Source organism: Muntiacus reevesi, chromosome 5 (assembly GCF_963930625.1).
Source record: "Muntiacus reevesi chromosome 5, mMunRee1.1, whole genome shotgun sequence".
NCBI lineage: Eukaryota > Metazoa > Chordata > Mammalia > Artiodactyla > Cervidae > Muntiacus > Muntiacus reevesi.
This window is the reverse complement of record NC_089253.1, coordinates 27,417,485-27,438,884: the sequence shown is the minus strand read 5'-3', so window position 1 is coordinate 27,438,884 and position 21,400 is coordinate 27,417,485. Positions and strand designations below refer to the sequence as shown.

General features: G+C 52.7%; 1 protein-coding gene across 3 annotated transcripts; it reads left to right on the top strand.

Annotated features, from left to right (window-relative positions):
- Positions 1–5,261: 5,261 nt before the first annotated feature.
- On the top strand, positions 5,262–19,841 carry ROBO4 (roundabout guidance receptor 4). 3 transcript variants are annotated; one of them, XR_010663418.1, is made up of 18 exons: positions 5,262–5,402; positions 5,971–6,300; positions 6,487–6,644; positions 6,823–6,943; positions 7,456–7,583; positions 7,677–7,905; positions 8,162–8,274; positions 8,955–9,123; positions 9,264–9,449; positions 9,580–9,622; positions 11,955–12,091; positions 12,216–12,479; positions 16,435–16,542; positions 16,740–16,878; positions 17,025–17,270; positions 17,425–17,787; positions 18,837–19,049; positions 19,186–19,841. XR_010663418.1 is itself a non-coding variant. In XM_065937321.1 (18 exons), exons 1-18 carry the CDS (start codon positions 5,339–5,341, stop codon positions 19,194–19,196), a joined length of 3,006 nt encoding a protein of 1,001 aa, XP_065793393.1. In that variant the 5' UTR covers positions 5,262–5,338; the 3' UTR covers positions 19,197–19,841. The 3 variants fall into 3 exon arrangements, 2 of the variants coding, with proteins under 2 accessions (XP_065793393.1, XP_065793392.1); XM_065937321.1 differs by having other exon boundaries at positions 11,955–12,079; positions 17,425–17,783; XM_065937320.1 differs by having other exon boundaries at positions 17,425–17,783.
- Positions 19,842–21,400: the final 1,559 nt, after the last annotated feature.

Here is a 21,400-nt window from a genome sequence, read left to right as displayed (position 1 = left end):
CAATTCATGATAGATAAAGACTTAAAAGTAAAATTTGAATACTTGTAGAAGAAACAATGGAAGAATATTTTCTTATTTTAGTATAGAGAAAATTTTCTTCAAAAACAGAAAAAATGCACTAAACATAAAAACAAATATTAATAAATATATTTATGAAAAGTTAAGAACATCTGTTACAGCACAAAGAAAGAGAAAATATGAGGCCAAACTTGTTCTTGCAATATTTCTAATTCACAGAGAATTATTTTCCAGGCTATATAAAACTCCTGAAAGTTATTGAGAAAAAGACAAATAAGCAACAGAAAAATGAGCAAGAGATAGAAATAAATACTTTCCAGGTGAAAAACACAAATGGTGGATAACACTTGAAAAGATGCTTAGCTTCATTATTTAATCAGGAAAAAGCAAATTAAGACAACAATAAGATATTATTCTGCATACCAGATTGTCAAAAACTAAGAAATCCACCAACTATTATGAAGATGTGGCTTTAAGGACATTGGGGCAATCAACTGATTTAGAAAAGAATTTGTCATTTGCATCTGAAATTGAAATATGTATGCCCTAAGACAGACCCAGAAATTTGACTACTAGGTTTAGGTGTTCTGTAAAGAAAATCTTAATTATACTAGAAGACATATAAAATAAAGATTCCAAGCAGTAATGTTTATAACAGAAGAGGAAGAAAAAGAACCATTTGATACACTACACAGTAAGGAAATTATTAAAGACGTTCCGCTGCAAAGAATCATTGAATTGTCCTAGATCCCCAACAACAACCAATTTAGAGCAAAGCTCTGCTTCCTATTACCCAGTCAAAGCCCAAATCTCATAACAGGTTCTGACACCTTCTTACTAGAGCTTCCCAGGTGGCTCAGTGGTAAAGAATCCACCTGCCAAGCAGGAGACGCAGGTTCGATCCCTGGGTCAGGAAGATCACCCGGAGGAAAAATGGGCAACCCACTCCAGTGTTCTTGCCTAAGAAATCCCATGGACAGAGGAGACGGGTGGGCTACAGTCCATGGGGTCACAGAGAGTCAGACTTGACTGAGAACGAATGCACCCTCTTACTGAGGCACCCCATGATATGCATGCCCTTAGCTGCAAAGAGTAAGAAACCCAACACGTTAACAACAAGTGTGCTCCCGGTGGTCTTTTCTTTGGCCGGGTTGGCTGGGGGGTGGGTGGGGGGTAGGCATTGACAAGCTGAACACAAAGGACAATAACTGCTCTGGTCTCTTTTTCTCCTTGGACACATGAGCAGACAAATAGTGACATCAACACCCTTTGAAATCTCCACTTGGTCCAGTCTCCAATGTGTGATCTAGATGTGACTCGCAGACACTGGCTAAGGAAGTCAAGAAACTGTGGAGTTGAAAGTATTAGACGTGATTTCCACATGGACACTGAAATTGCCCGGGAATGAAGGGACAGAAGTTGAGCCAGTGACATGATGTCTGGGCAACTTCCCCTTCAGCTAAGAGGAGATCATTCCTGTCTCCTCTTTTGTCTCAACTTCCCTCCAACCTTTGGCTTCTTGGAACAGAGGAGGATTTGGAAATTGGGACCAAACTCACACAAAGAGGGAAACAAACCAAAAACAAGAAGACAGAAAGGGTAGGATCTCAAGGCCAAAGAGAGTGTCCTGGGTGGTGGAGGCTATGGTTCTAGTGGTCAGCGAGGGGCTATACCCTTCCCAGAACACTCAAGGGCTGGTTTAAACACATACCTAGTGTTTTCATAGCACCACTGTCCTCAAACCTCATACAGAAAATTTATGAAGAAAGTGGGGCTCAGAGATGTTATGTGACTTTTTCAAGGTCCCTCTGCCAGTAAGAGGTGGAACCAAGACTGAAACAACCAATCCCACCTGAATTAGTACCATTTACCGCACCAGCCTGGTCAGCAGGAGTGCTGGCTTCATTTTCAGAAAACACAGAGGAAGCCAGAGAAACCAGGAGCCAGAGGTAGGAAGAAATGTCCTCTGAGAGTCCTTATAAAGAGCACCTTATAATCTCTCTCCTCTCGCTTCCCTCTTACAAGCAATCAAAGTGTTAGGAAAACACAAAACTCTAAAACCAGGGAGTAAGAAAGATACTGTTTAAAGTGTCACTGGTTAGCACATCACCAGGGTCCCAAAGCAGAGCCTCCTCGAGATAGCTGGAGGCAGCTCCCATCCACCAACGTCATTCCCATGACTCACATGGTCAGCTCTTCCTTAGTGTGTGGGAATGAGACAATCAGGATGCCGGGGGGCGGGGTGGGGGGCAGGTTGCTGGAAATGAGCATCACGGTCTCTGAGAGCCATCCAGACACGCCTTGCTGTTGGGAAGTCCCCTTGGCCTTCACTCCAGGGATCCCTGAGGGCCCTGTAGGCTTAAACTGAGAGAGGAGAAAGCCTTAATATCCGAAGGAACAGCTCAGAGTGAAGGGACCCTTCAATCCCCATCAGTTCTTAGCACTTGGGCCTGCAGAGTCTGGGAATGCACAAAGGCTGTGCTGACAGCATCTCTAGGGAGGGGTCACGTGACTGTGGGGCAGGGAGTCCTCCCCCAGCTGCAGAGCCTCCAGGCATTTTTTCCTGAGTCACCTGCCCATTCCTGAGGACCTGAGGACCACCTAGTCATGAATCTGAATTCCTTTGTGATTTGTCCTTTTCCCCAAGAGAAGCACACCATCTTTCTAGAATATAGAGATGTGAGCCAAATCAAGCTGCCATTAAATCATTAGGAGAGAACTTGGTTAGTCTCCCCAAGTCTAAAGTATAAGCCAAAGAGATAGAGAGGACTGCTAACGGCAGCATTCCTGCAGGGCAGGCAGTCACGGAGTCAGACGGGCGTGGGGGGCTCTGCACCTGGGAAATCCCAAATTGGCTGGATGTGCAGTAAATCCACCTTTCTTTGTCGTTTTGCCGAAAGTTTTCAGTTTCGCCTCAGGTTCAAAGGTTATGTTAACAAAGTAAGCCACTTGTTGTACACAAATAAATAATACCAATATTTATTAGAGAATCACCTAGCTTACTTTCAATATAGTAACATTAAAAGAAAAGCGAAATAGAAACAGCAGAGGATACATCACCAAATTGGGTTTTGACCAACATCCAGACTCAAAGAGCGCTGGGAAGTCCCATGTCACAGCACATCTGGAGTCCCAGTTGGGAAAAGGTCCCAGGCAGCTCATCCGCTCAGTGTGTGACTTCAGAGATTGCGGTTTGGGGTTCCCATTTATAATTCCAGGATGCAAACTGATATATACCATCATCAATCTGAGCAAATTGCATCTCTGGCTTCTTGTTAATGCTGTTTGTTTTGTCTTGTAAAACTTGGAGTGCTGTTAAGCCTGGGGCTTGGTGGACCAGCCCCCATCCAAGCACTCAAAAATTTCAAGATCTGTCCCCTACCTTATCTATGGTGCCACAAGTCTTGCACTCGCATCAGGCAGTCAGGGCACGCACAGTCAGGGCAGTGTTCAGGCAGCTTAGAGGCAAGGTCAAAGGCCAGCTCTGCTTTGTCTCTGAAGCCTAGACAAAGCTATTTAATTTCCCTAACCTTTGCTCATCCTTGGCTGACTTCACTGTCCATCTGAATACCCCCTTCCTCATGCTGACCCCACAGATCCTTGACCGCATAAATTCTACTCTGTTCTGCCTGGCACACATATACCCTTGCATACCCCATGGAATTCATCACTTCCCTTTGCTCCTCCACTTCTGAAATACCAAACTCTGTTCTCTGACACCAATCCCTATTCTCCCAGCTCTGACACTCTGTTACTTTCACTGTCTGTTCTTTACCCCCTTGGAAATGCCCAGTTTGTAGAGAACACAGTGTTCTCTTGCCCTGATTGTCTTAATCAGATTCGTTCTGCATTTGAGGGGAGAAGGCGTGAGGGAAGCCTACCTCTTTCAGGCTATGAAGTCTGAGGCTGGGACTGGGGCTGGCGTGGAGGCCAGGCTGGGACGGGGGAGGAAGGGAGGCAGTCGGCTGGGTTAGGGGCCCCACAAAGGAGCTGGCCAGGAACAATGGGGAACAAAGGCTGGACATTCTTCCGCTGAGCCCCCAGAGCCTGGCCTTGGTCTTCCGGGAACAGCTCCAGGAAATGTCTGAGATTCCAGATTTGGAAGGAAGAGACCTGTAAACAGGAGCTGGGCTCTGAAAGGGGAGAGCAGTGTATCTCTAGGGAGGGGGTGGGGAGAAGCGGGGTGTGTGCTGACATTGCAGGCTCAGAAGCTACAGGTCTGTCTGCTATAAACACAATATTTCAGGACTGGGAAAATGATTTATTTTTTTGCCACACGCATGTGGGGCCTTAGTTTCCTAACCAGGGACCAAACCCTCACCCCTGCATTGGAAGGTGAATTCCCAACCACTGGACCACAGGGGAAGTCCCAGGGCTGGAAAAAGCTCTTAAAGGCCATTTACTCTAACCATCTTTCCAGGGCCTGAAAAAAATCCCAGCTAAGGAGGCTTGCGTAGTTTCAGTGATGGGATGTGGATAAAAATAAATAAATCATAATATTAGCTAAGCTTTACTGATCACTTACGAAGCATTAGGCACTGTACTAGGTTGATTCTATGCTTCATCTCTTCTCATTCCATCTCTCAAGGTAGGAACTATTATTGCTGTTGTTGTTATTATTCCCTCTTTACAAATAAGGAAACTGACTTTCAAGGATGAAGTCACTTGCCCAAAGTCTTCCAGAAGTTTATCTGTCTGTCTCTGAGCTGACTAGGAGTGAACTGTAGGCATCTCCCAGGCTGTCCCAGAGTCTCTTATCTTCCTTATCTTCTGGCTTACCACCCCACCTCTCCCTGGGAAATGGACATGAGACACTGCCCCCCACCCAGTTATCTTCCTCGTTGCTTTTCTCTACCCTTAGCCTCAGAATGCCCGTGCCCTGAGATTTCACCGCTGGGTTTCTAATCCACTCTAGCAGTGGGGTAGGGGTGAGGGGTGTCATCTGGAAAAAAAGGAATTGGGATTGGGGTTGAACGGTTCACTAGAGGCTTGGAATTAAAGGATAGAAACTTCTGGAGTTACGGTCAGGGTGAGGATTACCTCTAAGAAATCCCAGACTAGGGTTTGAGTTTAGAGTCACAGCTTATGACTAAAGGGTCAAGGTCATAGAGCCTCTCTCCTCTGGTCTCCTCCCAGTTCTCCAAGGCCCTGAAGGCCGGGCAGGAAGCATCGGTTTCCTCCAAGCTGCTTCCCTCCTGGGGCAGAGTCTCGGTCACAAACAACCACCACCAGCCCGCCCCGCCCCTCCTTCCCCCGCCGCTGTGAGCTCAGAGCAGTAGGACCAAGTGCTGCGGACCAGGTCAGAGCCCTGCAAGCAGCCATGGGCGCTGGAGGAGCACGCCTCCTCGGGGTCCACTGGACCCTGCATCTTCTGCTCCTCACGGGTGAGTAGGACCGGCTCTCCCCGCTCCTAGCCCGCGCACCCCTGATCCGAGGCCTGGTCGAGGCGGGGGAGGCCCTTTCGCCTCTGTTTCCCTTGGGCAGCGGGGGTAGCAGAGACAGTGGTGATGATGGTGGTGGTGCTGTTAAGTACGAGAGAAACAGATTGAGGGCTCCACGGGCCCTCACTGCATGCCACGCGTGCACACTGGCCCTCTCACCTCCCTCCCAGCATGTTATCTAGGAGCTTGTTTGGAGGTACTAGCAGGAGAGCCCAGCTTATACTCTTGACCGAAGACCGGTCCTTCTCTATCGTGGACGGCTGTCCTCTTTGACTGATGGCATAGCTTCGGGCAGGACAGACATGGAGTGGTGAGGGAAGAAGGGGACACCCGCCTGGCCAGCCAGATTAGCCAAATCAACCCTGGGGTGACAGCTGTCATAACCAGATCGCCCTCACGTCCCCAGCATGTTATTTGGGAACTCATTTTCAAGAGGAGGCAGATGAGACATGAAGGGTTTGGGGGTCCTACTGGTAGTCAGACTGGGCCCCGCCTCCTTTTCTCTCCCCAGGAAGCATGGCCCAGGACTTCCCACCCCAGATCCTAGTCCATCCCGAGGACCAGCTGTTCCAGGGCCCCGAGCCGGCCAAGATGAGCTGCCGCGCCTCAGGTCAGCCGCCTCCCACCATCCGATGGCTGCTGGACGGGCACCCACTGAGCATGGTGCCCCCAGACGTTCACCACCTCCTCCCTGACGGAACCCTCCTGCTGCTGCGGCCCCCTCCCCGGGGACGTGCCCACGACGACCGCACCCGATCCACGGACCTGGGAGTCTACACCTGCGAGGCCAGCAACCGGCTGGGCACGGCAGTCAGCCGGGGCGCGCGGCTGTCCGTGGCTGGTGAGGCCTGGTGGGGAGACTTGGGAGGGGAGGACTGGGTTCAGGGCGGTCCTAGATGGGAGACCTGGGAGGTGGGGCTGTGAAGAGTCAGCACGAGGCAGAGCCCAAAGGCAGGTGATACAGAGCAGGCTGGAAGTGCCAAGGTGGGACCCGGATGGAAGGGCCAACCCTCTGTCCTCCCCGCAGTCCTCCAGGAGGATTTCCAGGTCCAGCCTCGGGACACGGTGGCTGCAGTGGGCGAGCAGGTGCTTCTGCAGTGCGAGCCGCCCTGGGGCTACCCGGAGCCCACCGTCTCATGGTGGAAGGATGAGAAACCCCTGGCCCTGCAGCCACGGCGGCACTCGGTGAGTCCCGTCCCAAACCTCATCCTGTTCGGGCCTCAGCGGTGCACACCCCAGGGCCTGACCCACGCCCCCCGCCCCCAGCCCCACGTCTCCTGCAGTAGCTGAGGAAGGGGCGGCCGTGAGGCCTTAGGCCTTCCTCCCCATGTGGCAGACTTCACAAGACACCTGGTCCTGACAGGTGTCCCAAGGCTCCCTGCTGATGGCAAGAGTGGAGAAGAGTGACGCGGGGACCTACATGTGTATGGCCACCAACAGTGCAGGACGGCGGAAGAGCCGGGTGGCCAGGGTGTCCATCCAGGGTAAGGGGAGGGCGGTCGGCTAAGGTCAGGGCCAAGGTGGGGGGCACCAGTTAGGGTGGTGCGCTCTGGTGTGGGCTGGGGTTAGGGGATGTGGGGGTTCGACCCGGGATATGGGTCAGAGTGGTGGGGACCTCATTTAGGGGCAGTTCCTCCATCCAAGGGCTTCCCTCATAGCTCAGTCGGTAAAGAATCTCCCTGCAGTGCAGGAGACCCAGGTTTGATCCCTGGATCGGGAAGATCCCCTGGAGAAGGGAAGGGCAGCCCACTCCAGTGTTCTTGCCTGGAGAATCCCATGGACAGAGGAGCCCGGTGGGCTACAGTCCATGGAGTCACAAGAGTCGGACATGACTGAGCTGCTAAATCATCGTCATCCTCCATCCGAGGATAGACATTGGAGAGCTCACAACCGGGGTAGTCTGGGAGTTTTGGCTCCTCTGTGGCCTAGGGATGCTCCACTCTTCAGTTTCTTCCCTCTGACCTATGGGCCCATTCCCAATGTGTGCGCTCCACAGAGCCCCCAGACTACAAGGAGCCCCTGGAGCTTCTGGCTGTGCACATTCAGCTGGAAAACGTGACCCTGATGAACCCAGACCCCAAGAAGGGCACCAAGCCCGGGCCAGCTGTATGGCTCAGCTGGAAGGTGAGGCCCGGGGCCTGGGGGTGGAACAGTCACAGCTCCGGAAAGGGCTGTTCACGAGAGCCCTGAGTCCTCCCCTCCCCCCGTCTTCCCCAGGTGAGCGGCCCCGCGGCACCTGCTCAGTCCTACACGGCCCTGTTCAGGACCCAGGCCACCCCTGGGGGCCAGGGCGCCCCGTGGGCAGAGGCCCTGCTGGCTGGCTGGCAGAGCGCAGAGCTTGGGGGCCTCCACTGGGGCCAAGACTATGAGTTCAAAGTGAGACCATCCTCTGGCCGCGCTCAAGGCCCCGACAGCAACGTGCTGCTCCTGAGGCTGCCTGAACAAGGTCAGGAACAGATGCTTCCAGAACCCAACGATATACCCCCAGCCCCTTTCTGTCCCTCTGTAGTCAGGAGGAAGAGGAATAGTGGCTTCCACCCCTGGGCCCCCTCTTGTCCTGGCTCTGAAAGCAGAGCTGAGAGAAGCTCTTGTTCTTGTCAGCATGGCTCGGACCTTATGACCCCAGCCCTGCTCTTTTCTCTAGAAAGGGAGTCCCTAGGATTCCTTCAGCATTCCTTACCGCCTGTCTCCCTCCCCACCAGTGCCCAGTGCCCCTCCCCAGGAGGTGACCCTAAAACCTGGCAACGGCAGTGTCCTTGTGAGCTGGGTCCCACCGCCTGCTGAAAACCACAACGGCATCATCCGTGGCTACCAGGTACCCCCGCAAGCTGACGCACCGCTCCCCCGTGGTGCCAAGACTTGCCCCTCCCCTGGCTCTGGGCGCTAAGAAACGGGACCTGCCCAGCGAAGCAGGGACTCTGCTGTCGGCCAGACACTGCCACGCGCTTACGTACATGATCTCATTTCCTCTCACTGTGATCCCCAGTTTACAGACATGGAAAGTGAGGCTAGGCTCATGAGTGCGGGAAACAGGACAGGGACCAAACCAGGCTGTGACTGACTCTGAGTTTCTAAGGCAGGGGTGCCAGAGTGTGATTCCTGGACCAGCAACATCACCATCATCTGAGAACTTGTTAGAATGCAGATCCTTCAGTCCATTGACAGGCTTTGTGGGTCAGAATGTCAGAGATGGGCCTGGCCATCCAGATTTTAACAAACCCTCCACGTGATCCTAAAGCACATTGATATGTGTGAACCACTGGTCTAACGCCTACTTCGTAAGATTGCTTCTGTCGCTCTTCTGTCAGTCTAGAGAGAAGTCTCCCGCACTTTGTAGGGAAGAAGGAAATAGGAAGTGTGGGTGCATGTGGGAGTACCTCCAGGAAAACGCCAGTAGAGGGCGGCCACATACCCAGAGTCTGATCTGCAGATGAAGGGGCTTAACTGCTGTGATGGTTTTGGAGGCGGGCAAGCTCACCTCTGTTTGTGTCTCAGGTCTGGAGCCTGGGCAACACCTCATTGCCCCCAGCCAACTGGACCGTGGTGGGTGAGCAGACCCAGCTGGAGATTGCTGCTCGCATGTCAGGTTCCTACTGCGTGCAAGTGGCTGCAGTCACTGGCGCGGGCGCTGGGCAGCCCAGCAGCCCTGTCTGCCTCCTATTAGGTGAGGACAGAGCCCTCTGGCCCCACCCAGACCCCATCCAGGCCCTCTTTCCACCATTCTCTCTTCCTACTCATCTCCCAGCTCCTCCCCCTTATCTACCCACCTTCATTGCCTCGTCCTGAGCTCAAATTCCCCTACAGAGCAGGCCATGGAGCGAGCTGCCCAGCAACCCAGTGCGCACAGCCCGTGGACCCTGGAGCAGCTGTGGGCAGCCTTGAAGCGGCCAGAGGTCATTGCCAGCGGGGGGGTCGTGCTGTGGCTTCTGCTGCTGGGCGCGGCCGTGTGCATCCACCGCCGGCGCCGAGCTGGCGTGCACCTGGGCCCAGGTGAGAAGGCGGTGGACTCGCAGGTGGACTGGCTGGCCTTCCCTGGGTCCAGCCAGGATGCAACAGGGCTTTGGGCCTCTAGCCAGGTGCTGGAGACTCTGGGCTGACCCTTCCTCCTGCCCTCTCTCAGGTCTGTACAGGTACACCAGTGAGGATGCCATCTTAAAACACAGGTGAGACAGGAAAGGGGAGGAGGTGAGGGAGGGCCAGAGGGGCTGAGGGACAGTGAAGTTGGGACAGAGAACTGGCTGGAGCATTTGTCTCCCCTGCATGCGTGCATGCTGTGTCACATGAGTCATGTCTGACTCCTTGCGACCCCATGGACTGTAGCCCACCAGGCACCTCTGTCCGTGGGATTCTCCAGGCAAGAATACTGGAGCGGGTTGCCCTGCCCTCCTCCAGGGGACCTTCCCAACCCAGGGATTGAACCCACGATTCTTATATCTCCTGCATTAGCAGGTGGGTTCTCTACCACTAGCGCCACCTGGGAAGCCCCTCTCCCCTACTGCCAGGCAATTTGTCATCCTAACACCTGAATCTCCCCTGAACTTCAAGTGAGAATTAATTTCTCTTTCATTAATGTCACTATCACACCATCTGACAGGTAAGTAACTGGCCCCACCCAGACTTCAGTGACCACCCAAGGTTACATGGCCAGTACCTGACTTCTGAACACCTAACCTGGTGCTCTTGTTACCGAGCTCTCATTAATACTGACTGCATTCTCCTGCTGGATGGAGAATAAGTAACATGGGAGGACCAGGCTGGTTTCTAATTCTCTCTGTACATTCAGCATCTACCGAGCGGTACCTTTGAGTTCAGCAATCACCTACCCCCACTGAGGCATCTTTCTTTCACAATAATCCACCCACAGTTCCAGCAGAGGGCACTCTGTCTCTATGTGATTGCTTCTTACTCCTGTTCTCAATAACCCAGCCCGCCTGCGGGTATCCATCCATCTGCTCCGAGTGCGTTCGGTGGCCAGAGCAAGTCTCCAGTTATAAGACAAAACGCTAGGAAACAAAACATCCTTTTTTCTCCTATTGGCTGAGTTTTTCACTAAACCATTTCATCTCTGCCCACCTTCTCCTGCTCTTTATCTCATTAGATTTCTTCTGAGAGATTTCACATTCCAGATCTGCATCTTTCAACAGGAGTATATCAAGCACCTCTTAGGTGCCAGCTCTCAGGCTACCATCTTGCTGTCAGTTTCTCAGCCCAGAGCAAGGTTCCGTGCTGGCTGTTGCTGTGTTCCTGTGTTACCCCATGCTCCCTGGCCTTTCTCTTCCAGCCACTTCCTGGGCTTAGCCTGCGCCTTCCTGAACTTTCTCTGTCTCCCCTGGGATGTCATCCTTTTCCTCAAGGGAGATTCCATTCTGATCACCTTGTTCATTCATTTCTTGAGAAGAGTCACTGTCTGCCAGGAGAACACTCAGTCTAGCCGAGACAGGCACACGAGCATAAATGCAATCCAGAGCTGGCAGTACCAGGAGGGGGCTGGGCGGGGAACTAGGGAGGAAGATCTCACATTTCCCCTGACCGCACGTGTGAAATAGCGAGCTGGTGGGAAGCTGCCTTAAAGCACGGGAAGCTCAATGCCGCACTCTCTGGTGATCTAGGTGGGGTGGGATGGGGGTCGGGGGGAGGCAGGTCCAAGGGGAGAGGATATTTGTAAGTATATGGCTGAGTCACTTCATTGTACAACAGTAACTAAAATAACATTGCGAAGCAATTATATTAAAAAAAAAAGCTAAAGCTGAAATAAAGGGGGAAGGCAAAGGGAATAGTAAGAAATAGCCTGCTATTTATAGGGAAAGACAAGCCTTTCGGTTCGACTGGGGCCTCCGGTATAGGATGGATCAGAGCAAAAGATAAAGCTGAGGAGCTGGAAGCTAGGCCAATGAGGGCCCTGTTAGCCACACTAAGCAGCTGGGCTCCATCTTGGTACATGGGGAGCCACTGAGGGTTTTAGGCAGAGAAGTGTTTGGTCTGATCCCCACCGGCATGCCACCCCATTCAAGGGGAATCAGGCTAGAGACAGAGAAGCCAATATCCAGGCAGCGAACTCCTGCGCTGCTGGCTGAGTGATCTCTCACTTCTTCCTCTCAGCTTACAGCATCAGCCTTGTCAGGAAGTCTTACTGTTGGAGGAACCAGGGCTTAGAGAGGCTAATAGACTGAGCTGACCCAGGGTTGCACAGCTAGGCAGCACCAGATCTGGCTCCCGATGTGTATTCTTTCTGTCTCAGCACACAGCCATCTGTCTGTGATACCTCCCAGCTCTGGGGCAACTTGGCCATCCTTTGACCTCAGGATAAGAAAGGGGCGCTGCGTTTGGGATAGCAGATCAGAGATCTTAAGGAGTCTGTGGGGGGCTGAGAAGCAGTGAGAATAAAGGTGGTACCACCACCTACTCTACCCCTTCTGCTACCTGCCGAGCTCGAGCTCTTGACCAATCACGTTTTCCCTCCACCTGCTTCTCTGCCCCGCACCCCTCATTGTCCAGGATGGATCACAGCGACTCCCCCTGGCTGGCAGACACATGGCGCTCCACCTCTGGCTCTCGAGACCTCAGCAGCAGCAGCAGCCTGAGCAGTCGGCTGGGAGTGGACCCCCGGGACCCGCTAGAAGGTCGCCGCTCTTGTGAGCATGCCCCCCCACCCAGGGGTGCGGGTAGGGGGCCTAGCAGTTGAGCAGGGGTGCTGGACAAAGGGGTGCGTGGGTGAGCTGCATTCACCATAATCGCTCCTGTCATTTTTTACCACAGTGATCTCCTGGGATCCCCGAAGCCCTGGGGTGCCCCTGCTTCCTGACACCAGCACTTTCTATGGCTCCCTCATCGCCGAGGGGCCTTCCAGCCCCCCAGCCCGGCCAAGCCCCCAGGCCCCAGCAGCCAGGCGGCTCACCCCCCAGCTGGCCCAGCTCTCCAACCCCTGGCCCAGTTCAGACAGCCTCTGTGGCCGCCGGGGTCTCTCTTCCCCACGCTTGTCTCTGGCCCCCGCAGAGGCCTGGAAGGCCAGAAAGAAGCAGGGTAAGGCTTCGAGGATGCACGCAGCCTGAATCGGGGTATGGAGGACAGGAGTCTCGGGGCCAGGTGTGGGTTGCCCTCCACCCACAGTCTGTCCTGATGGACACCTATTACTGTGCACCCAGCCAGGAGTGTGGAGGAGGAAATGGCAACCCACTCTAGTATTCTTGCCTGGAGAATCCCATGGACAGAGGAGGCTGGCGGGCTACAGCCCGTGGGGTCGCAAGAGTCAGACGTGACTTGGCGACTAAACCACCACCACCACCAGCAGCCAGGAGTGCGCTGGCCTCAGTTTTTCTTTCTTTCGCTCTTTGGGTCTTCGTTGAGCCATGCAGGATCTTCTTTCATTCATGTGGCATCTTTGCTTCTGTGCATGGACTCTCTCTCTTGTTGTGGGGTAGGAGCTTCAGTAGTTGCAGCCAGCAGGCTTGGTTGCTCCAAGGCATGTGGGATCCTACCTCCCCGACCAGGGATCAAACCCATGGCCCCTGCATTGCAGACAAATTCTTAACCACTGGACCACCAGGGAAGCCCCAGGCCTCAGATTTTCTTTACACGGGGCTCTTCTTTGGGTTTTTCACACCAGCAGTGAGCCCTATTTCTGCAGTCAGCTCAATTCAGCAAACACTGAATAAGCACCACTAGGGGTGGGATAGGGGAACACAGTGATACTAAACATAATCCTTGCTCTCTACTAGCTCCAAGTCTAATGAAAGTGCATGACCAGCATGTGGGTAATTGTAGAACCTGGAGGAGAGTGACCAGTGCTAGCATAAAACCTCAGGCTCGCATAACCTCTGTACCGTGTATTATGTACTTATGCGCTATGCACGATGTATGGGTCCTGCCCAGGTACCAACTCCCAGCTTGCTTCCCAGAGAATGAGCATTTCCTTTCTGTCAATTTCTCTCCTGATTTTCAACTACTTGTTTTGACTCTCCGGAGAGAAATATGTATACTCTCTATTTCTTTAGCAACTACTCTATGTTAGGTGCTTTACTCATATTTTGTTACATCATTGAATCCTCACAATATATTGGCAAGGTGTTATTTCTCTAATTTTACAGACAAGGAAAGAGGATCAGAATGGGGTAGCTTGTTTAAAACCCTACGTCCATGAGCTGCAGATCTCAAATTTGAAACCAGAAACTTCCAAAAGTTACTTTGAATCTCTCTGGGATCACCCCTGGGAAACTGTTCTCTCGATGACTCTGTTTCTCCATTTCTGAACATTGACTTCACACTCCGCCATCTCCATGAGCCTCCTGTACTGATTAGTTAAGATTTATAAACATTCAGCAGCCGGTTTTGTTAAGTGGATATAATCCAACTTTTATCAAGATAAAGATGGATTTAGAGTAATTAAGGGCTTGGCCAATATCCAGAATTTTATGACTCTAAATATTAGCGAAGCTGGCATCCTTTCCAGCTTTGCCTCAGAGCTATTGCATTAGCAATCCTCTGTGATCATGAAATACCAGCTAAAAAGAGGTTGCATAAATCTCATTTAAAAAGTAGCTTTTTCATGGATAACCACACTGATTTGAATATTATGTATGTCCCACTTGAAAACATTAATGCTACCCCGAAAAGAGGAGCAATTTTCTACGGACAGTTGTTAAGAAACGTTCCCGTTCTGAGACGAAGTTTTCTAATCTCACTTAGAGATTTAGGTCCTCATCACACCCCTTTTCTCCCTCATCTGGCTCCACGCCATCACTGCTCCAGGATAGAGTGAGCATAGTAATTCCTCTGGGCTGGTGGGCAATAGCAACAGCCACAAGATCTCATCCAGAGGGACTTTCCTTGTGGTCCAACAGTTAAGACTCCACACTTTCACTGCAGGGGTCACAGGTTCAATCCCTGGTTAGGAAGCTAAGATCTCACGGCCACGCAGTACAGCCTGATAGTGAAAAAAGAACAAATCTCATCCAGAGGCATGGAGCTCCTCTATGGCTATCATCTAGGCCAAAAGTCTGCTGATTCTTTGTCTTCGAACTCTGGCAGTCTCTCTCAGTGCCCCCCCTTGAGCTGCTTATTCCTTTTTCTTATTATCTGAGCCTAGTTGGGTTTTTTTACCTCTGTACTAATACTCTGACAACAGCTGTCTCATCCATCATGTCAGATGGATTAGCTCACTTTGCCGATACATATATTAATTATCCTCATTAAATAATTCACTCAAATATCTATCGCAATTCAGGTGCACCCAACAAGATTCCACCTCACTTTGATAACATTAGTGTATAGTTTAATTCCCTCCAAGTACCCTTGCCTGGAAAATCCCATGGACGGAGGAGCCTGGTAGGCTGCAGTTCATGGGGTCGCTACGAGTCGGACATGACTGAGCGACTTCACTTCACTTCACTTCATAGTTTAATTCAAATAATATTGACACTAAGTTCAAGTAATTCCAAACAAGGTGGAAGGCAGTTTTCTTTTTTTGGTTACCAAAAATCCTTTAGAAGAAATAAAGTGAGCTGGGATAAATACAGTCTTTTCCCTTCCCCTTCCACATAAATCAACACCAATAGCATGTGCCCCCACTTCTGAGCTTAGGCAAGAAGCCAGGCCCAAGACAAGACAAAGCTGGTGAGAGTGGGGGTTGGAGCTCTCAAAGCTGGCCTCCAGGACTCCTTGGGTCATACGACAATTAAAGGAAATGAGTAAAAGCTAAACCAGCCAAAGTACAAAAGGAAACTCTAGTGGAGGAAGTCTAGCCATTGTGTGAGTTTTCATCCAGTGGCTTAGAAGACCAGCCACTGTACATGGGTTTCTAGGACCCAGATGGATCCTTGATGAATGTCTTGTCTTCACTCTGAACCTACCCATCGTGGCCCCCACATCTTTTATATTAGGTTGACGAGACAGCTCTATGTCGAGAGTCCTGCCTGGTCTCTGCTCCCCTTTCCTAACTGGGCTTTGGGCTTTTGATCGTGTGGCATTAACCTGAAGATTATTTCTTTTCTCCTTTGATTGATGTTCTCTTATTCCTGGTCTTGGGGAAATCCCTTCTCTTTATTACTCTGTTTCTCTTCTGGCTTAAACTTAGGTCCATTTTGGTTTTGGCCTGACCAAGTCATTGCACACAGCCAGGGCTTCTGTACTGTCACGATTTACTCAGAGCCCTGTCTCCTAAGTGGCCACATGGGCCTGATGGTAACTGCCATCTCATACATGATTCTTCTCACTATGTGTTTACAGCTGCATCTCTAATGTCATCCATCCATTCACTCATTCACTCAGTACATCTTGACTATCCACAGGCAAGGCGTTGCCCACCTGGGTGAGACCAACCCTTCTTCCTACTCTAAAGTTCCTCTTCCCATCAGCTGACTCTCTCTCATCAGAGCTGGCTGGTCTGGGGCTCCCATCTCTTGTCTTCCTCATTATTTTTAAAATATTTTAAAAAAATTATTTATTTATTTGGCACTGGGTCCTAGCTGCAACACGTGAGATCTTTTATTATACTTGAAGCCAGCTCTTAGTTGCAGCATGTGGGATCTAGTTCCCTGACCAGGGATCAATCACAGGCCCCTTGCATAGGGAGTGCAGAGTCTTAGCCTCTGGACCACCAGGGAAATCCCGAGAGGTTGTTTTTAAAATTATCTGTTATATGCCAGAAACTTTCCAATCTGTTTTCAATTGCTTGGTAAAACCATGCTTTGAAGTGGCTGCTTACAAATGAAACAGGTTCGGGAAGGTTGATGCATTTATCTGAGGTCACATCGCTAATACACGGTGGGGCTGGACTGTGAATCAGGTGATTTAACTCCAAGTCTGATGCTCCTTCACTTTTATATCCCAGCTGCCTGGATGGAGGGAGATTGTTCTCTCTTCTTTCTGGTTTCAGAGAAAAGCTTAAGTGAACAGGCTGAAGACAGAGCCTGTGGCTGGGATGTGAAGGCCCATCTGGAGTGGCCGCCAGCCCCACAAACAAAACTCTTATGTTTTGCAGAGTTGCACCAGGCCAACAGCTCCCCTCTGCTCCGGGCCAGCCACCCTGCGGAGCTCTGGGCCTGCGAGGTGAGCAACAGAGGCTCCAAGAACTTTCCCCAAAGCCCAGGTGAGTGGAGGGCCCTGGGAGGCGAATGAGGGAGTGAGGCGTGGTGTGGGGCCCGCCAGCCCCTCCGTCTGGCTTCTCCTGTCCCCGAGGAGGCTGGCTCGGCGGGGCAGGGGGACAGGACGCTGCGTGGACAGACAAGCTGCGGCCTGGGGGCTGTGGTGGTTCTGCGATCTCACGCCCAGGCTCTTGTTCCCCAGGAGCTGTGCCCCGTGCTCTGGTGGCCTGGCGGGCGCTGGGACCACAGCTCCTCAGCTCCTCCAGTGAACTGATGACTCGCCCTTTGCCCCCGGTACCACTCGCTCCCCGTGGACCCCCCACTCAGAGTCAGCAGACCCAGTAAGAGGGCCTGGGTCAGGAAGCAGGGCGGGGCACTGGGGATGCGGGAGGTGCTTGCTGGGCGGGGCTGGGGGCGTGGGGGGCGGGGGGGGGGGGCAGGGACCGGAAGAACTGCACTAACCATCCTGCCGTCTTACCCCAAACAGGCGCTCGGTGGAGCCCCCAGCCCCCACCTCCGCTCCTCCGCCAGCTGCCCCCGTCCCCGCCCTCCTTCCCTCCGGTACCCTCCGCCCCTCCAGCCCCCAGGCCTCCTCCCTCTCTGGTCCCAGCCCAGCGTCCAGCCGCCTGTCCAGCTCGTCGCTGTCGTCCCTGGGGGAGGATCAGGACAGCGTGCTGACCCCTGAGGAGGTGGCCCTGTGCCTGGAGCTCAGTGAGGGTGAGGAGACCCCCAGGTGAGTGGCCGGAGGGGAGCCAGAGGATACAGATAAGCGGGAGACAGAGGCGTGCTCAGCTCTCCCACCTCCACCTTCCTCGCGGACTGTCTCTGCCCCTCCACGCCCTGCCCCCGCCCATCATCACGCCATCTCCCCTGTGACCTCTTCCCAGGAACAGCGTCTCTCCGATGCCAAGGGCGCCCTCCCCTCCCACCACCTATGGCTACATCAGCGTGCCCGCGGCCTCGGACCTCGCGGACATGGGCAGACCTGGAGGAGGAGTGGGGTCCGAGGTGAGGGGCTTGCTGTGCCCTCCTCGGCCCTGCCTCACACCCACCCCCAGCGAGGGCTCCTTGGCCAACGGCTGGGGCTCAGCCTCAGAGGACAACGGCCCCAGCGCCAGAGCCAGCCTGGTCAGCTCCTCCGATGGCTCCTTCCTCGCTGACGCCCACTTCGCCCGGGCCCTGGCTGTGGCAGCGGACAGCTTCGGCTTTGGTCTGGAGCCCAGGGAGGCAGACTGCGTCTTCACGGGTAGGTGAGATCACTGTTTCACTCCCACCCCCCGGGAGGGGACACAGCTTCTCCCCAACCAAGAGTAAAGCATCCTCACCATCGTCACTGTGTCCAAGCCCCCATGCCAAGCGCCTTACATATGTTCAGCATTAGCAGCAGCTCTCTGAGGAATATTCTTTATCATTCTTTTCCAAATGAGGGAGCTGTAAGTCCCATAGGTTTATTAACTTGCCCAAGATCACCCAGAACAAGGATAAACTGTGCAAGTTAAAAGCCCAGAGGCAGGGACTAAGTGGCTAAGACTCCATAATCCCTATGCAGGGGGCCCAAGTTCAAAACCTGGTCAGGGAACTAGATTCCGTATCCCAACACTAAGATCTGGCACAACCAAATAAATAAATATATTAAAAAAAAAAAAAAAGGGCCCAGAGGCAGCCAATTATATGGTCCATTCTGCTGCCTCCAGGACCTTCCTCTTACTAAATGTGGGGTGCAGGAAAGGTTGCCCTCCCCAGCCCAGTGACAGATTCATCCACTGTGGGAAGTTCTGTTCTGTCTCTTACATCCCCCTGAGCTGTCAAAGCCTTCTTCCTCTCCCATCTATGGCCAGATGAGGCAAGACTGGGCTTCCTGTTTCGTGTGTCTAGCAGGTTGGGACCATCATTCCCGAGTCAACGGCAGGTAGTGAGGGCTCCTCCAGCCCCTTCGGTGTTCCCTTCCTTGGACATATATCCCCAAGACCTAGTTTTCAAACCTTAACTCTACATTCTTCCCCCTAAAAAAGCAGTCAGGATTGTGGCGAACAGGAGAGCAGGAATTACCTAGGACAGAAAGCTAAGGCCGAGTTGGGAGGAGGGAGTTCAAGCTGTTCTCTCAAAGAAATCAATGAACATCTTCCTCTCCCTGGGGTGGAGGACGCTGGGGATGTGACCACTGGGTTGATGGACCGAGTGGGACTGGGTTATGTCTACGGTCGGGTGTATGCCTTAAGCAGCCCCACGCCTTCTGCCCTAAACTGGTCCCCAAGGGTGAAGGCCAACCCTCCACAGACATCTCTATCCTCCCTAACAGATGCTTCGTCACCTCCCTCGCCCCGGGACGACCTCTCCCTGACTTCTACCCTTTCCCTGACGCCGTGGGAATGGAGGTCAGACTGGTTGGAGGACATTGAGAAAAATCCCACCCAGTGGCTGGGAAGGGGGCTGCCTCCCTGGCCACCTGAATCTCGGCTCTCTTCCCAGAAAAGTCAGCTCAAGCTCAGCTCTCCTGTGCCCAAAGCTGGCGGTAAGTGTCTGGTTGGCTGATGCAGCGATCCATCTTGACCAGAGGGGTTTTGTTGCGGTTGGGGGCAGCCAAGAGGGGTCCAGAAAGAGCGATAAGGAACAGGGGGGTAACTCCACCCTCCTTCAACTTCTCCTAGACTCCTCCTGAACTGACCGCCTGACTGCCAAGATGAGAACCAGCCCTTCCTCTCCCATCAGCCACTGGCCGGGGCTGTGGACTGCGGGTCTTGGCCTGTGCTTCGCTGCAGCTAGGGGTCCACCTTGTCTGGCCTCTGACATTCTCCCTCCCAGATGGTGGGAACAAATGAAAGCAAAACAAAATAAGAACAGAGCAGACCTGCAGCCTCCAGGAGCAAAATGTCAGCTCCACCTGGCTTGCAGCCCTTGCCTTTCCCTCTGCTCCATCCATGCCCACAGTCAGGTCATTTTGGCCTGAGAGGCAGCCCTAAATCCTATGTGTTCCCTGCCCCACCCCTGCCTGGGTCACAGGAAGTGGGGGACCCGGACGTCTTCCTGGAGGACAGCGCTGGCTCATGGGGAGGGACTGCGGAGGAGGGAGCGTCTCGGGGCCTCCTCAGCCTTTTCCAGTCCATTCCTGGCCCGCCCCAACCACACTGTGAAGGGCTCCACTGAGGCAGTGAGGTCCGACCTCGGCACCAGGGCAAAGGGTTCAAGATGGATCGAGGGAGGAAGCTGAAGTGGGACAAACGTGGGACGAACGCACCCTCCTGATACTGTTGTCACTATGAGTTGTCACTGAGGGATTTGATACCATAAAGCTGTGATGACTTGAGTTCTGTGAGATCACTCCGTGGAGCACCATATCCTGCAGAAGGCACCTGGGTTAGGACAGCATCAGGCACTCATTGATCCTCCGCCGTTACTCTTTCTGTTCTGTCATCAAGGGGAGAATTACCTGCATCTTTCAGATTTTAAGCAGAATCCAGAAAAGGCCGGGATGGGGCTGTTTCCGGGTTCTGCAGGTCTTAGCAACTCGTCCCATGAAGATGATTTCTGCTCTCACCAATCCCAGCCCCCAAGATCAGTCCCAGATAGTTTCTTAAAATGAAGTAGCTCCATTTCACAAAAGGTAGGAACCACCTGTAATGGTTGGCTGGTGGGCACCCTTCAGACAAAGAACAGGACAGAGAAATGGAGGAGGAGCAGGACCTGCAGAGCCTGAGCCACAGAAAACCACCGGAGGCCAGGCAGGGCTTTATCCTCCTCACGTGGCAGGGAAGGTCGGGGGCAGGATTCACACACTGCGAGGATACTACTCAGCATGACCAGGGTCATGATCTCAGGATGAGGACTCAGTGCCCCGCCGGATACACATCCGTTCCACTCTGCCTGCTTTTCCTTTTTAGGATTTTGTTGTAGTTTCCTGGTCAAACCCCTCTTGAAAACATGCCAACTTCATATGCCAGGGCAAATGAGAAAAAGAGATTTGTATGCACTTTGGTCAAAGTGGCAGAGGAGGTCAGAGCCTGGGGTTGAGGGTCAGCCATCATTCCCTGAGAGCCCCAGGCAGTCACTGAGCAATACCCAGGTCTATGCAGTGAGTGGTGCAGGCCGTGGGAGCAGGAGTGATGGCGACTATGGCATTCGTGGCCAAAATTTTCTTTTGATTTTTTAAAAAAATTTAGTTAGATCTACTTCCCCAAGCAGGGATTGAACTCCAGCCCCCTGCATTGGGAGAATGGAGTCTTCGACACTGGAACACCAGGGAAGTCCTGTGGCCAAATTTTTTTTAAAAAACTTCTCTGCCAGCCTAACCAATTATTATGTAATAGGCTCTTAGGAGCCTAATCTGGCTGATCGGACTTTCCAGGTGGCACTAGTGGTAAAGAACCCCCCTGCCAATGCAGGGGACATAAGAGACGCGGGTTTGATGGCTGGATCAGGAAGATCCCCTAGAGGAGGGCATGGCAACCCACTGCAGTATTCTTGCCTGGAGAATCCCACGGACAGAGGAGCCTGGTGGCCCACAGTTAACAGGGTTGCCAAGAGTCAGACACAACTGAAGCAGTTTAGCACGCTAATCTGGCTGAGAGGTGGCCGTCTGCACCTCTGTGAAAGGGTGGGGATGGGTGTCTGAAAACGCCTCTTTTTCCTTCTTGACCAGGACTCCCCCCTTGAACTCGTCCTTTCTTTGAGTTTTGAAAGATCGCTGTTGTTGTAAAGGGTGTATTTCCGGATTGTGGAGGAGGGCACCGAGAGAGGGGCTCTGGGACGGTTGGATAAGTTTCTCGAGGTTGGGTTTGTGGAAAGTCCTTCTGGTGGTAACTGGGAAGACAGTTGGTGGTTCAGCTCCTTCTGGAGGTAGGACAGGTGGCATCTTAGCCCTGCACT

What these genes read in the sequence shown, in the direction of transcription:
- ROBO4 (XM_065937320.1), top strand. Translation starts at nt 5,339, where the DNA reads ATGGGCGCTGGAGGAGCACGCCTCCTCGGGGTCCACTGGACCCTGCAT. An exon ending in GCTAGAAGGTCGCCGCTCTT is followed by an intron (nt 12,092 to 12,215) that starts GTGAGCATGCCC and finishes TTTTTACCACAG; the next exon opens with TGATCTCCTGGGATCCCCGA. An exon ending in ACTCAGAGTCAGCAGACCCA is followed by an intron (nt 16,879 to 17,024) that starts GTAAGAGGGCCT and finishes TACCCCAAACAG; the next exon opens with GCGCTCGGTGGAGCCCCCAG.